The sequence below is a fragment of the Chanos chanos genome, chromosome 13, assembly GCF_902362185.1.
Source record: "Chanos chanos chromosome 13, fChaCha1.1, whole genome shotgun sequence".
In the NCBI taxonomy this organism is placed as follows: Eukaryota; Metazoa; Chordata; class Actinopteri; order Gonorynchiformes; family Chanidae; genus Chanos; species Chanos chanos.
In genome coordinates this window covers 6,395,311-6,412,810 of record NC_044507.1, presented here as the reverse complement: position 1 = coordinate 6,412,810, position 17,500 = coordinate 6,395,311, and the positions used below count along the sequence as shown (strand labels likewise).

At 43.2% G+C, this 17,500-nt stretch overlaps 1 protein-coding gene across 1 annotated transcript in view; it reads left to right on the top strand.

Moving 5' to 3' along the window:
- zfpm1 (zinc finger protein, FOG family member 1) overlaps window positions 1–17,500 on the top strand; it is a 74,613-nt gene that overhangs the window by 20,023 nt on the left and 37,090 nt on the right. Inside the window, exon 2 of the mRNA XM_030790795.1 lies at window positions 13,665–13,811. Within this exon, the coding sequence (XP_030646655.1) occupies window positions 13,665–13,811 (147 nt within the window). The remainder of the gene's footprint in view (window positions 1–13,664; window positions 13,812–17,500) is intronic.

Here is a 17,500-nt window from a genome sequence, read left to right as displayed (position 1 = left end):
GACTTAATCCCATGTCAATCCCGTGCTGTGTGTGTGTTTAGTGTGTAGTTTGGGTGATATAAGCTTTATGAGTCCTGGTCTGTGGATACCTCCTCTGACTCAGTCAGCCCTTATCTGTTGTGTCTTCGGCCCAGAATGAGGCCCAGTCTCCTAAGCTTTTCTGCAGACGTTTGGACGTGTTTATAGGTCACAAAAAAAAAAAGAACAGAAATGTCGCACAAAACGTCGGCGAAAAAACTGTCAAAGAAAAACTATATTCAAACTATCTGAACAAATAAAATGTTTTCTTTGATGTAGGCTACACTTTGTGGAAGTACTTACACCTCCCCCCCCCCCCCCCCCACACACACACACACACACACACGTTTCATGATCTGCAGCTAGACTTTTCACAAAGACCCTGTTCGGTCCTCATCTCTGGACTGTACAAATTCAATGACTGTTAGCGTGAAAACAATAATAGTCTGTCTGACTTTGATGCTTTTTGTTTGGGATGGAAAAAAAAAAATAAAAACCCTCCACAGATTTGTATGAATGGAATAGTGCAATCACGCATTTATTATTAATCAAAATGAAAGGGGGCACTTTAGAGGTGAATGTTAGCTTGAGGAGAACTGTGGGCAAAGGAGGGAGGGGCGGATGGGGAGGGGGGGCATTAATATTCTCTTTCCACTGAAAGTGCTTCTCGGGGAAAAAAAGGGATGGGGGAGGAAAAAAAAAAAAAGAAAGGAGACATCTATCGCTCTTATCCCCTGCTTTTATTTCCTCTCAGCTCATCTTAAATTTCCATTATTCACAGCAAAAGCCAAGCCAAGCCTATTCACACCATTCTCTAACACAGAAGGCCCCTCCCTCTCTCACTGACACACACACACACGCACACACACACACACACATACACTTCAACCAAACCCATTATTAATCATCCTTATCAGTTCCTCACATCTCCCTGCTATTTGCTGTTTAATCACTAAAATAATATCAAGAGGGGGGGGTGTGTTGAGGGCCGTTGTCATGACGACCAAATGGAAAAGGTCAGGGGGAGTTTATCTTATCAGCGATAGAGAATGGTTACTAATTACAGATAGGTACTACCAGCACTGAGTCCACTGGGCCCTGCCTTAAAACACTATCAGCAATCCACACCAGGTCTGATATTAAAATGATCTCCAGTCATCCACAGAGACACACGTTGCCTTGGCTCCCAGTGCCACCAGACCAGACAGGACCCCCCCCCCCTTAAAAAAAAGCCAGTTAAAGAAGTACAGGTCTACTCAGAAAAACCAAAACAAAACAAAAAACAAACAAGCAAAAAAAGCCACATTACTACTATGACTACTAGAGCCAAGCTAGTTAAAATTTATTCTGTAGCTGACTTAAACCTTGTGTCATGGGAGTGAGCAAAACCTGTCATCTATTAAAAGTTAAGGTCTCCGTAGTGTGAAGTGGATAGGTTTGATAAATGACAAAAATGGTTAAAGGCAAAACTGAGATGGCTCTAGTGCTTTAGATGCCTTAGAGTTTAATGGTCAAACCATTCCTGCATTAGCTAACAATCAGATTTCTAAAGGTTTGTTTTAGCAGAGCTGCTTAAAAAAAACAAAACAAAACAAAACAACAACAAAAAAAAAACCAAAACAAAACAAAACAACAACTTGACTTTCAGGTTTTTTTTTTCTTTTGTCATTTTGATACTTTTATATATTACAAGAACGAAACCCGTAAAACCTTTTACACCTATGAAAAATAATCAAGTGCGTTTGTTTTAATAAACAGATGTCAAACAGCTGTAACTAGCAGTTGACCCAGACTCAGTTTGAAGCTATGCTAACCGGTATTTTCTTCTTCTTATTTATTTATTTGTGGGGTTTTTTTGTTTTTTTATTCGTAGCAAGCATTGATCTATAATGAGCTGAAGTCATTAATGCTTGCTTACCATCGTTCGCAGTTAATGACAAACTGGTCTTAATTAGATTTAGTGAGGCTATGTAGATAACGGTGCTAATTAATGGCAGTTGCTAGGTGTTTGTGTACGTGCATTAGCACACATAATGTAACAAGTTAATGCACAGCTGAGAACACAATGTATTGTCTGTTTGTGTGCCATTTAATCACTTCAAAATGCTGCACGTTTTCATATGAGTTTGTCTGCCGTTTGTCATTTTTGGGTTTATTTATTAGTATTTTTTTTATTTTTTTTTTATTTTGGTGAATGAGTCTGTGTATATGAATACGAAAGAGACAGAAGAGGAATCAGAGAGTGCACGGATACGCGCTGTGTTTTCGTGTGTTTCTTAAGTGTGTGCACACACATCTGAGTGTGCCTGTGTGTTTCTCTTCCCCTCTGCTTACATTTATCATCTTTGACATTTGGCTGTACTCCCTCTATCTCTACATCTTCTGAAAAGAACACATTTTTCCCATCAGAAATCCCGTCGTGAGGGGCTTTTTTTTTGCGTTCGAGGGGTGGTGATACTTCCTTTCGCAACCACCGTCTGCTGCCGCATCTTTCTTCGGCTGTTTTCTTCTTCTTCTTCCTCTTCTTCTTCTTTTTCTTTTTCTGCCTTTCCCCCCTCTTCTCTCTCTCTCTCTCTCTCTCTCTCTCTCTCTCTCTTTTTTACGTGGATGTTATCAGAACAGTGAGGGCTCCACTGATGCCCTGCCTCTTGAAAATTCCCCCTTTCTTTGCCGCTGCCAGCCATGCAGTGGGTTATATTTAACAAGGCGCCTCTATCTCTCCTACATCCCTCTCTACATGCTCCAAACTTATCTCCCTCTCACTTTTGTGATCTCTGTTTATTTATTTATTTATTTGTTTTATTTACTTTTTTTTTTTATTTTTTTGAGCCCTGTGACACAAGCGAAAGATAACATTTCAACTGCCATTTTGCCCCCACCACCACCACAACCCCCACCCCCAATTCTCTCTCTCTCTCTCTCTCTCTCTCTCTCTCTCTCTCCCTCTCCCTCTCCCTCTCTCTCTCTCTCCCTCTCTCTCTCTCTCCCCCTCCCTCTCCCTCTCTCTCTCTCCCCCCCTCTCTCTCCCTCTCTCTCATTCCCTCTTTTCTCTTTTTCTATTCCCGCTTTGTAAGTGTAGGCCTCAGATATGGTATACACATGTGATGAATTCCTCTGTCTAACAAACAATGAAAGGTTTCAGAGAGACAGTGTAGATAGACGCTAACAAAAAGTCTGCTAGCCCACTGGAGAGCATTATCGTGCCGCTTCACTGTCAGCAACAAAAGAATTTAATAATTTGGAAGGTATTTAAATGGCTGGGACAAACGTTAAAACCCCTGCTGAAAATGTTCCCTTTAAACGATTCGACGTGAATGATTTTCGTTTGATTTGACGTGTCACGGCATCACTTCATTAATGCTGTATTTTCTATAAGTTAATAAACAGACTGGAATTCAAATTTCTTTACAAAATACTGGGTGGTCAGCAAAAGAAGCAAAAGAAATACAAACAAAACATGTGTGACCGCGTAACCACTTGCTTTGCCTTCTTTTCTTTTGTTTTGCTTTATTTTGGTTTTCTCTGCTTTGCTTGTTTGTCTTTCATCGCTTGATTGGTTTTGTTTTGTGTTCCTTCCTAGAAAGAGTGTAAGTGGACAGTTCACCTCTTCTGCAGGTTTTTAACCAACAGAACAATTCTGTCTCAACATACCCGCCAGTCATGATTCCCCTCTACCGCACTCGGTTCCCAAATTCTCCCGAAGATTCAGCTCCCCTGTCAGTGAGATGAACCAAACACTGCGTATCGTCCGTTTACGGACGTCTGAAGGAAGGCCCTTAGGAAAGCCTGTTCTTTTTCCCCTGTGACCTTGTGGATACGCACAGACAGCTTCAGCACTGGAGTTCGAGTAAATGATTGAGGAGGAGTTTGTGAGTGAGCAGCCTCTTTCTGTCGGCCAGGGCTGCCGATCGGTAGCTCCCGTCTTGTCTTAGTTTTTATGTGCTTTTATGGATGATTAAGTCATAACGATTATATGAGGGCCATAAAGGACCAGTGGCTTTTCCACAGCCTCACGGGATGTAATACTTAACACTGCAAACACACAGTCAGGGAAACTCTTTAAAACATAAATAGCAACCGTACAGTAGACACAAACATAGATCAATGATAATCAAAATGACATTTTCTAAGAATCTTCCAGAACCCTCTTGAACTACCCCGCGTACATGACCGCGGGGCACAGAGAGTTTGTTATGATGATGTGTGTACACACCGTGACTCACGTTAACGTGGCGTGTTTTAAGATTGCCTGATGAAGTTTAATATTGGCGTAAATTCTTTTTATTAAGTTGAGGTTCAACCGAATATCACTGCTCAAACATTAAAGCAAAAGAAAATGAATGAGTAATTAAGTCAATAACTAACTCAGACAAACAACACAGGGCATCGCTCTGAGCCCGTGGAATGATGTAAGTTTAAAATGTCCACGCTCAGAAACTAGACACAGTTTCTTTGTTTTGTTTTGTTTTTTTCACCTTTTACTTCAAACACAGGCAAATAGTCCATAATCTGTCCTTGTGTGGTTGAGACTTCTGATAGGGCAGGGTGACTGCTCTCTCTCTCTCTATCAGTTTTAGCCTAAACGTCGAGCTCTCCTGGCTCGCCTGTTCTCTAGCCAACCAGGCAAAGTCTACACATCTCCTGTGTACTTGTGCGATCCAGATCAGAGGTCTGGGGAAGCTGTGTTTAGTCTGCAGGAGCAGCTGTGGAGAAGTGTTTGCATGGGACAACGCTGGGGCCCGTGGCTGAGCGTGGGGCTGGGTCACCAGAGCTGCAGCCTGGATAAGACGACCCAGCGAAGGCCTTGTGTGGAGGTCCACGGGAGAGGAGAAAGTGCTGAGGAGCAGTGCAGGAGGGTGGCAGAAGTGGGATCTCCTGCTTTCTGTCAGAGAGGAGAGAAGGAAGGGAGGATGAGGTCGGCCTCCTGTGCATACCAATACAATCTCTCCTCTTCCTCCTCCTCCTCCTCCTCCTGATCTGTTTTTTCTTTTTCGTCCTCAAAGTGCCAGGGTGGAGATGAAGGGAGAAAGAAAGAGAGAGATCAGACTGAACCTCCCTTTTCCCTTTCAACTCTGCCGTCCAATTCTCACTCTCTCTGCCTATGCCTCCATCATATCATCATACTCACACACACACTCGCGCACACACACACACACACGCTCACATACACACACACACACGCACACGCTCACACACACACACGCTCACACACACACACACACACACTCACACACACAGACACACTCACACACACACACACACACACGCTCACACACACACACACACATGCTCATGCACACACACAGACACACACACACACACGCACACACATGCACACAGACACATGCGCGCGCTCACTCACACACACACACACACACACACTCACGCTCACACACACACATGCACACACTCACACGCACACACACACACACACACACACCCCTTTGCACGTACACGAACATTTATATATGCTCTCAGACATATAAAGATTTTCCTGATTTGTGTGGTGCTATTTTCCATAAATGACTCAAGTCTGTTTTGCTTGCAAGTTCCTGCCGATGAGGAATGTGTGTGTGAGAATCACCTTCAACATATCCAAGGACATGCTGCTATCATAAGAAATGAGAGTCAGATAACAGATGCAACAGTGTGTGTGAAAGGCTGCACAGACTCTGTTTATAGCTTGTGATAGTGAGTTTGACATTTTTTTATGCTTAATGAAGCAAGGAATTTATTGTATATAAAGTGGCGTTTATAGTGCATATAGTGCTGTGTTTGTGTATGGTGTGTGTGTGTGCGTGTGTGTGTGGTGGGGGGCGGCTAGGGGTCATGACCCCTGTTTAACCCCAGGGCTGACATTTGAACTGATGCTTATTACTATTCCGACGGATGAGGCACAGAGCAACCGTGGGTCCTGCCCTCTCTACAGACTGACAGCTTGGAGTTGTTTAGAGGCTCACAGGCTCAGTGGCCATGCGTAGATATTAATAAAGAGAAAAAGAGAGAGAGAGAGAGAGAGAGCATAAGAGCGTGTGTATGCGTCTGAGAGAGGTCAAGAAAAGTCTAATCTATGTGTGTGTTTTGTTTGCTTGCATTTATTTTCTCTCCAAAGGGATTGTACGTAATTTCTCTGAATGTGGGAGAACTGTGTTGAAAAGCATTATGTCTGCCAAGAGCGGAGAAAACAATTCTAGCTTCACTCTTTCTCTCTTCTTCTTCTCTCCTTGATGACTAACACGATCTGCCAATGCAGAGATCCCTGGTACAAGAATGATTACCGCTGTGTGAATGCCTCTCTCTCTCTCTCTCTTTCTGTTTCTCTGTCTGTCTCTTTTTGGTTACACTTGTTCCAAGCTTGGTGGCACAGTTAAGGAAGAGAGAGACAAGAGAGAGAGAGAGACAGGGAGAGAGAAGAGAGAGAGGGAGAGGGACAGAGAGAGAGAGAGGGAGGGAGAGACAAGAGAGAGAGAGGGAGAGAGAAGAGAGAGAGGGAGAGGTAGAAGTAGGGGGAGTGAAGTTGCCAGGCAGCCAGAGTCGAGACCCTGGACTATCGAAGGCAGGCATGCAGACAAGAGCCAGGCGATAAGCAGCCCGATAAAAGATAGAAAATAGCAGCAGATTTGAACTTTCCCACCATCCCAGGATCCACAGAGAGAGAGAGAGAGAGAGAGAGAGAGAGAGTGGAGGGGTTGAATCAACTACTTATTCCATCTCTCCCTATCTGTCTCCCCCCTCCTTCCCCCTTAAACAACCAGCAAGGCCATTGAGAGGACACGCACGCACACACACACACACACACACACACACACACACACACACACACACACACACACTCCCTCATACACATTCTCAGTTCTGGCGTGTGGTTGGCAGTTTGGTATCTGATGCAACTTTGCAGACATATACACTCATACATTCACTGTTAACTTCCCATGACCTTAGAGAACTGAATACACTACCCTGACATACTGAATTTGTTATACTGTACGTGTGTGGGAGTGTGTATTTGTGTTTTTTTTGCATCTCAGTGTGTATGTATGTGCAGTTTCTTACGTGGTCCTCCTGTTGCATTTTTTTATGTTTTCACTCATTGTCTCTCATAATTTCTCTCACTTTCATCCACACCTATGTTTTCCCAATACACCTCCAATACACAACTGTGGACATGGACACACAGAGACACACACACACACACACACACACACACGCAGACACGCGTTTGTGTGCCTGAGCGTTGGCAGTGTTGTGTCCTGTGAGGTGGTGTGTCGTGAAAGTGATGGCCTTGTGTGGGGAGATCATCTCTCAGTGGAGTGTCTGATGAGGGGCTGAGGAGGAGGAGGAGGAGGAGGAGGAGGTGTTGAGCTGTATCTAACAGGAGGGAAAAGGCATCTAGCTACTGTTCCATAAAGTCAATGGAGTGCGTGTGTGTGTATGAGCGTGCATGTGCATAAACTCTCTCTTTTTATGAAACAAACATAAAACAAATTCAACCCAACCACTTTATTGTTATGCTGGTGTTATAATAGAAAGCCCTTGCAGCAGTTAAAGAGTCATCTGTTTAAAGTATTAAATCTTTTACAGGGCTTTATCAGTCTACCATAGGAAGAATAAGACACAGAATTTTGCCCTATATCTCTCTTTCCCCCAAGAGGGTAACACTGGAAGGCCTGGTGACCTGAAGGTGACCTTTAGTAGGATCATAAAATCAAATTTTTTTTTGGTGATTGTTGTGAAAGGGGGGAAGGGGTGGAGCCAGGTACTACTTGAGCTATTTGGATCACCTTCAAAAAAATCTATGAAATTAGTGAAGAACAGGCCCATGTATTAGGTCATATTTTTTAGTAGAAGTATGCACCCCTGTTTAAAATGATGTTATGTGTCTCTGCTTCGTCTGGGGCAGTGTGTGTTTGTAGAGAGAGAGAGAGAGAGAGAGAGAGCAAAACAGATAAAGAGAAAGAGCGTTGGATCCTATCAGGGCCAAAAACACCATGTTCCAACTGTGAAAATAAGTGGGAGATTTATTTTGGCTTGTCTGAATTCTGCAGTTGAACTGGAGGTATCAGATAGATGGTTGTGAAGAGATTTGCTTGGGGTAGTTTCTCTCTTCTGGGGGTATGAAGAACACCCCCCCCCCTCCCCAAAACCCCTACCCCCACCACCACCTCAGGAAGATCCATCGTTGTAGCGACGCCGGGCAGCTTGTAGCCATGGCGATATCACTGTCTACAATCACACCTGCTCTCTCTGGACACAAAGAGCAATTTCCAATGGGGAGGAAAGAAAATCAGATTTAACCATCCATTCCTTTTCTTATTCTTTCTCTCTCCCTCCTTCATTCTGTGTCTCATCCAATGGTCTTTCCAAGGACCATTATCTGGGAGTCAGCTTCTGCTCATTAAGGAGTTAATTTTCTCCATCCTATCTCTGATTAGTATAGTGAACCTAAAGCACTGTGAATTCTTTAAATTTCTTCCCCTGTTATCAAAAAGAGAAAAGGGGGGAACGGGGGTGGGATGGGGGGGGGAAGTGGGGGGAGGATATTTAATCGTTTAAGTAGTCTTCTTGGGGAACTGTCCTTTTCTGTTTTTTTCACGGCCCCCCGCTCCCCAACACCCCCCCCCCCCGTCTTCCCAGCAATGTAAAGAAATCCAGCCGAAGCCGCCCAGCTTAGTAATTCAGTTTTTAAAGCATGGAAGGGAAAAAAAAACGACTTGATGAAATTCCACTATCAGCTCCGAACCAATATGCAAAATATCTCGCTGGAAATCAAATAGCTATTATGTTTTCATTTCCACGTCGGCGTATTTGCTTAATGAAGAGGAGACAGATCAGACCGGCACAGAGAGTCTGCAGGAGCCGATAACCGCGAACGGCTCCCAGCTATCCACACAGAGTGACGCTCCCAGTCAGAGAGAGTGAGAGAGAGAGAGAGAGTGAGAGAGAGAGAGGCAGAGAGAGAGAGAGAGGCAGAGAGACAGAGAGAGAGATGGGATGAAATGGGAGGAGGAGGGGAGAGGTGAAAGGCCTGGGTGAGGGCAAGAATAAGAGAGAGGTAGACCAACATGAGAGAGAGAGAAAGAGAGAGAGAGAGAGAGGGAGGGAGAAAGAGAGAGAGAGAGAGGGGTAAAAAAGGGAATGAAATAAAAACGGAGTAAAAAGAGAAAGACAGAGAGAAAGAGAGGGAGAATAAGATACCGAGAGGAATAGAAAGTGAGGAGTATCTTAACAAAAAAAAAAAAAAAAAAACCTGCCCTGCCTCTTTTCCGTGTCCTGGACATCCATCGTTTGATGTGTGACGTCCCGCTGTCAGGTCCACGGCTGAGGATGTGCCTGACTCGTTTGAAGTGGTCTGATGGCCTGCGTGCATGAATATCATCACCATACGCTATCATCATATAGTAATCAGTCGTTATCATAAGTATTATAATCAGTCACTCGTGCAGTTTGACAGATGGGAACGACAGGCGTATCTTCTCGCTCTGTTTATGCCGCTTTTATTTCATTTCCATCAAGCCCTGGTCGTTAAAAACAGCATTATGTATTTTCATACTGTTTATTTAGAGCAAATTTATTTATCTGGTGCTCCTCTCTGCGTGTGTATTTATTTGAGGGTAAATAAATCTGTAATCTAAATAAGTGTTTTTGCCTGAAATGTGGGTTATACATGCGTAGCTTTTTTTGTTTGTTCGTTTGTTTGTTTGTTTGTTTGTTGGTTTCTAAATATCAGTTTGCTCTTGGAGAATTTCATATGTGCTCCTCAGATGCAAATTTACACTCTACTGTTGATGTGTGTGAAACCGGGGAATGGAAACGTAGCCTTGTCTGCTGAAGACGTCTGTCATTCTCTTCAATGACACCATAACGGCACTGCGCTAATCATGTCTGCTATATGCTAGGTCTTCATCCTTTGCAAAGGATTCTCTGACTTGAGTTTATGGAACTGTACTGGGAATAGAGTCCTCCCATGACAAAAAAAAGTGCGAGTAATAATTACTGCAGATTTCCATCATTTTTATAAGTAATTACTTTAGTATCTGGGGATATTCTGAGTTGAGAAATATTCTGCAATATTTCCCAACTCAGTCACCAGCACAATACAGGGACAGAATCAGTAGGTCTCATTTCTTTGGGATGATCAGTCCTTCACCTTTGGGGTGTAGAGATGCAACAGTCAAGGGTCTCGATGAAGCCAGGTGAGGTGGAGTGGAGTGGTCTGGTCTTACAGGGGGTTTACAGTAGCCGTGAGATGGGCAGATGCTTCTCTGTTGATAGGATTGTTGGGGAGGACCAGGACCTCGAACCGAAAACACGCAGGCACAGAAAACCGGCGCCCCTTGGAGATTTTTGTGTCACTTGCGCGTTCCGCTGGGAACAAGTGCAGTGGATGCATGGGGTATTGTTGTGAGGCACAAAGCCTACGAATTTAAGAAAAATCCCGTCTAGGATAGGCAATAATGGGTAAGTGAAGAAGTAGCAGAGTCTGGCCTCATCTCTGATGTGGCTTGGAACCGACCTGCATTCACATGTCTGTAAAGGGACACTGCCACTCATCCACTGACAGAGGAAGAGCCTCATGACCTTAAGGCTCGGAGCTTATCTCCAACTCCAGTGACACCAGTCAACATCCAGCCACGGGTTTGTCCTACCTCTCCATCCAAGGACCACTCCACAGGGTTATCAATCATTCCAACAGATTTTAACAACTCTTTCTGAGATCAATAGCTTTGCAAGACACCTGGAGTCGTCTAATTTGATTTACTTTGAGCTTTGTTCTTTTAACTGGGGTATTTCATGTATAGCACCCTCACAAAGTGCACCTCAGCCATCAAGAATGATGGTTTCAAGTTTTGAAGATACGGTTCTGACTTCTGAGTTCACACGTTTTAGCCAATATTAATTGTGTTTTTATGCCCTCGGCTCTTGATCAATGAATGCCCCCTACTGCGCATGAAATTTCAAATCAGGTACGATAATATGTTCTTTCTTAAGTGCTGCTTCACGCTTTTTCTTACAAGTCTCCATTTGCCTGATAGAGGCGTTGTTCTTTTTTTTTCCTCCTGTATTTGGGCTGTTTGTAAGACGTTATTAGTGTGAGAGCTATAGCGAGTGGTCGTGTTTAATCACGCGCAGGTTTGATGTGTTGTCTCTGTGTTTAATCACCGCTGCTAAGCACACAGGTTTGATGTGGACGGTTAGTTAATAAAGCGGTATCTTCCTTGCCTTCATCAGTGCACCACTTTGTTCTGCCTGTTGGAGTGGCAGTTATGACTCAAAATTCCCCTCTTCCATAATGATATTTCTCTCTCTCTCTCTCTCTCTCTCTCTCTGACACACGCGCAAGACTTCAGTAAGTTAAGCCTTTCTTTATTGCAGCCTCTGCGGCTTAGTCAATATTTTTCCACAGAGAGAAATGCGATAAATGTAAGAGCTACATTATTTGACGGGGGAAATAATTTGTCTGCGGACGAATTTGACTAATTCAATATCATTCTTGTTGTCAGTTTAAATCGTTTTAGTTCTAGTTATTGACGTGTTAAACTTAACCTAGTGCCGTCCGTTTCCTCGTCAGACCAAGGGAAAAAATAGACAGCATTTCCCTCTGGATGAAACAGAACTAGCAGGGCGCCCGAAACTTTTCCGCGTCATTTGATGTCTGAGAGCAGTGATGCGGCGATTGATTCATTAAACCGGAATTGTAATGGGAAAGAAAATCATCATTCAGACTTATATTTAAACATGAAATATAATTGGAATTTTAAACAGAGAAGTCCCTTTGTACAATTATGATTAAAGGAAAATTAATTGTATGAAAATGTCTTCACAGATATAGAAAATTAGATCTACCAAGACCGGGGCCATAATTCTAAAAATATTGCATATGGGATCGATCTTTTTTTTTTTTTTTTAACTTTTCTCTCCTCCTTTTATATTAAGGTCCAAATCTAACTGTGTTAATTTTATCTGAAATTACAGTGAACCATGCAGGCGTGGAAGTCGAAATTAGCCTAAAGATGTTTCATTTACAAAGACAGAAACACTTTGTCGGGGAGCGATTGTTTCCAAGCATTATCTCCGCCTGGTTTTAATTGCTTTGGAAGTGAAATTAACAGAATTAGAAAAATTGCCTTCTCCTTTTTGTACAAGGCTCTTTATTCACGGGTATTGTTGTGTGCTTTGTATAGATTATAGGCCTCTTTGTTCTAGGAGTGTAAATATATACGCCTCCAGTCACGGCTTTAGTTCGGAACAATCCCCTCCTCATTGAGCACAACTTAATAAAAATTAATTTACAAACTGTTGAAAAAATCCGATTTTCCAATCAATTTTAATTTCCTCTGTATGTTAGATGTTTGGAACAACGCTTTTCTTTGTGGGGTCTGATTCGGTTAAACTGTGTATTTAAATAGTGTTTTTTTCTGTCTCCTGCATTTACATCCTCCCTTCAGTATGCCTAATATCTAGCTAACTTCCTTCAGATCTTAATCAGTATTGAATAACAGACAGCTTTCATAGATATATTAACTTACACGTTACTTTGGCCACATATCCACACGGTAATAATAACCAACCCGTGCCTCTGTTTTATTTTCCGTAATTGATTAAAACGAGTTACTTTACTGTTACCGGTTAATAGCTTCCAGCTTGAAGTTCGGCTTCCTTTTTTTTAACAGGCATGAGACGGAATGCTTTTGAAATCCAGAACAGTGAAACACAAGAGGCTGGAATCCTCTTAATCTTTACCTCAGCTTTCTCATGGAAGAAAAAACGAAAGCGTTTTTTTTCGACATGATGTTATACGTGGTACAATACCACGCTGTGGTATTGTAGTTTAACGGTGTAACGGTATTATGTATAGACCTCCACTGCCACTCAAATGTGCACGGCCGTTAGTAAAGGTTTTATCCTAGCACTTAACAATTACATTTGCTGGACTGATCCCTGGCTACTGCCCTGTAAATTGCGTATTGCTTGTTACCACAAGGTGCTTTTTGATAAACCTAGCAATTATTCAGGTTTTCACCAGGATTCTCAAATAGGCAAACGGTATTATCCCCATACTGCCAACTGGGATTAAGGAGAGATTTCGTATTACAGTCGTAAATTAATGATATACTGTTCGCGGATATGATATATACATATAGCCTACTTGATTCGTGTTGCGCTCGCTAGGAAGCTCGGGGATTTTCATCCAATTAATTTTTTCTTTATAAAAAACCAGAAGGATGATACATAATTTATATTTCTACTTTCTGCAGAATCTTACTCAAGATCATCTTACGTCATTGCACATCCCCTTTTTAAGAACAGCATCTTCCGAAACGATATAATTTAGTTAAAATTATATTGCGATATGACCTTATTAACAGGGACTATTTAGAGAGGTTTTGTTTATTTTGGTATTGATATGTGTTAAACATCCCAGTTATAAATTGAGAGTTGAAACTGTTTTTGACTTGGACGCATTACTTTTTTACGTGTTCTTTTTAGTGTGAAATCTCTTTATGGAATATGTTGTTGTTGTTGATGTTGATGTTGCTGTTGTTGTTATTGTTTCAGCAAGCCTTGACTTGAGGACTTGGTAAAAGATGAAGTGTGGTTTTAAACATCCGTCTCTCTCTATCTCTCTGTCTTCGGTGACACTTTAGGCTCTATTGGGGACCTAGACGGAGGCGAGGACAACCCGCCTGATGATGTCAGCCTGTCAGGAGAGGAGGGCGGGGCCTCGGACCAGGAGGACTCAGCCGAGGGTGACGGGTCCAGTCCGACGTCGTTCCTACCGCTCTATAACGAAGGTGAGACCTCACCACAGTCTGAGGCCAAACCTCACATAACCCGGCGGAAAAAAACTTCAAATCTGCTTCCGCCCGTAACAGAGAGAGTGTATCGCTGAACTCTCTCTATCACGGGCAGTCGTCATTTTCTGACCAGTTCATTTGGTAGGAAACTTGAGCCTCTGCTAAAAAGCGCAGACAGAATTCCAAGGCAGAAATTTGTACTGAGATCAAAAACAGTCATTCATTGATTGTGTTAACTGTGTCATTTGTGCTGAACTGCCTGTTCTCTGAACAGTTTTTCTGTGGTCTCGTAGGTCATCTCATAATTTGATTTGTCCATATGAAGATCAGTTGAAACGTAGCTTTTTGTGTGTGTGTGTGTGTGTGTGTGTGTGTGATGGGGCACTTTTTGTTATGTGTTACGAATATTACATATTGATTGTTAAAAACTTGTTGTCTTTTACTTTTATTTACACCAAACGTATTATTTCAAACATGAAAAGAATGAATGAACACAACATGCCCATTTTATGTTACACCATGTCTGGAATGGGAACAGAACTGCACATTTTTCTCGGCACACAGGCAGTCCTTTGTTCTGCAGTTTGATAATCAAATGCCAGTATTTGAGAATTTTTTTTTTTTGTTGTTGATAAGTGGCCACATTTCTCTGCCTGTACTGTTGCTTCTGTCTGTGTTTATTCAGCATTCATTGGTTCCAGTCGCATTCTTGGTTATTAAAGATTTCTGTTTCTCGTTTTTTAATCTAGAAAATTCCTGTTCTTGTGAAATTTGGGGTCGAGGTGATAAGCGTCTGTTCGTTGGCGTGGTTTGATAAATGCATGGAAATTCTGTCAGGTGCTAATCGGGAGTAGATTAGAGATTATCCTTGTGAGTGTGAGTGTGCTAGTGGGTGTGTGAGTGTATGTGTGTGAGTGTGTGTGTGTGTGCTAGTGGGTGTGTGAGTGTATGTGTGTGTGTGAGTGAGTGTATGTGCATGTGTGTGTGTTTGTGCGTGCGCATGTGTGAGGGAGTCCTACATACTGCATAGCATCTATAAATGTTTATTTAAAGGTTACATTTATGTTTCTGAGTGCATATGTACCTGTGTCTGTCTGTGTATGTGTGTGTGTGTGGGTGTGTGTCTTCTGGCTTTGTCCTCTCATCTGTAGCGTGGTGGAAAAAAGGGCCACGTCACCATGTTGTCTAGTTCTCTCTCTCTCTCTCTCTCTCTCTCTCTCTCTCTCTCTAAGGTTCCTGTGTTGCTTGGTGCTGCTATTATCAGCGGCCTGTAAATCAGCCGTGTTTGACGAACCTGCTCTTTCAACCTGCGATCAATACTAGGTCTTTATCAGGCCAGAACTGGCTAATAAAGGCGAGCTCTCTTATCCACCATCTGGGAGAGAAAGACACAAGCGATAACCGCCTGATAAGTGCCTAAGAGAAACAGTTAACCAGCCACAGGACAACTTGTGCCTCCTCATCCCTCAACACCATTTTATAAGACTTCCACTGATATCTGGTTAATACACTCTCAGTCAAGTGGAGGAGTGGAACTTTTTTGGTTCGGTTTTGCTGGAAGCGATTGGGGCGACTGGGTGAACTACGTTTGCCGATACCGATCTGGTTTCCTGAGTTCGGTTCCTTTGTTCTAGCGAACCGAGATCTGAGATCATCTCTAAGTGAAGTTCCCCTTCACATCAGCATATCGCTGATAAAGCAAAAAAACACAGACAGCCGCCTGTTCTAGAGCAAACTCGTATCATAATAGAATCAGATAATGTCAGGACTGGTTGTATTTCTGAGTGTGTTTCTCAACTCCCGGGTTCTGGGAACCCGCTCGATAGAATGTTCTGGTTTCCACCTCAGCGCTGCCGCGTCTGATTTTACCAGTCTACTAATGATCAGTTGAATCAAACAGGCATGTTGGTGAAAGGCTGGATGAAAAATCTGCTTTTTGTGTTGGTCTCAACACTGGAGTTAAGAAACACTAATCTAGACTATGTTATCCAAATGGTCAGAATGACTATACACACACACACACACACACGCACACACACACACACACACATACATACATTTTTCTGTCAAGAGTGCAGTGACACCCCACTCTTACACTTGAGAGTTTTCAAAATCAGTTTTAAATGCACAGAAGTCATTTTTGAAAAAGAAAGTATTAATAAAAAAACAACAACAACAACAAAAAAAACTCAGGGTGTCTGTTGGAGCTAGTTGGGTGACTTTGCCCTCCAGGTGTGACAGTGGAAGTTATTCTTATCTGATGGGGGGGGAGGTTGTTGTTTGGTGGATTTGGAAAAGGGAGGTTTCGGGGTGAGGTGGGGGTGGCTGGTATTAAGGCGTAGAGCTTGTGACGGAGAGGAGTAACCCGCCCCTCCCTCCCCAACCCCACCACACCTTCAACTCCACCACCGCCACCACCCGATACCTGCCACCTCTGTTCTGATGATAGAGCAGATAATATTGATAATATTAAATGCAATAACTGTGGATCGAGCTCCAGTCCCCCAGACGAGCACTGCACGGATAAAATCAATGTGCCATTCAATGTGATTTATAGCTGAGAATAATGGTACCGCTTGGGCAAGGGAGGGAGCGCGTGGGCCAAGACAGACTGTGACAGTGTGTGTGTGTGTCTGTGTGTGTGTGTGTGTGTGTGTGCTTGTGTGTGTGTGTTTGGACATGTGTGTGTGTGTGCGCGTGTGTGTGTTTGCGTGCGCGTGTGTGTGCCTATGTGTGCGTGTGTGTGCCTATGTGTGTGTGTGTTTGCGTGTGTGTGTGTGTGAGCAGAAGGGGAGTGGTGAGGCCAGGGTGGACGCGGTGTTCTGTGAGGGCGTGATTTATTTGACGATGCTGATCTAATCTCTCAACTGTTACATTAATAACGCCATCTTGGTCTGCATCACATGGGCTGACGTTTATGGCCGGTATTGATCGGCAGCTATCGCTGTTTATCGCGGCGGGAATGCAAAGGTAAACATGCCCTTTGTGCACACTGATGGGGGCAGGCGGTAGAGCGATTGTGAGGGAGGGATTTGGGGAAGGGAAGAGAAGAAGAAGAAGAAAGGAGAGAAGAGAAGCCAGCCCCCCATCCTACGCTCAAAAATAAGAGTAATTAATAATCTATCCGTTTGACTACCCACGGGCTAAAACACGCCTTTGTGGACTGCGAGGGCGAGACGCACACAGGCCTGTCTCTCCTCTGATGTCTTTGATCAGTGGGGTTTGGTAATCAGCCTCATCAGTGATAGAGATATTGATGACAGTGATTAGACTTTGTCCCGTGACTTTCACATTGACGAGGGTGAGTCCCTCCCTTGGGACGCAGACAGACACACATTGTTAGGCCCTGTGATTCTTCCCTGGTCTCGCCTGGTAAATCAAAAGGCCTGAATAATGTGCGTAGAGCTTAAGTTACTGCAAGGCATAAGGATCCCTCTCTCTCTCTCTCTCCACTCTTTGATCAACAGACAGGGACTGAGACTGACCACAACCACTTGTGTGTGTGCTTGTGTGTGTGTGCTTGTGTGTGTGTGCTCGTGTGTGTGTGTGTGTGTGTATGTGTGTGACATGGAGAGTGTATCACGGTGTCTAAATACACACATAAAATATTCATATTTTCCTTGAAGACTCACACACATTGCAGTTTGTATTTTGCTAAAGCAATATATTAGTGGAGATATTTTAAT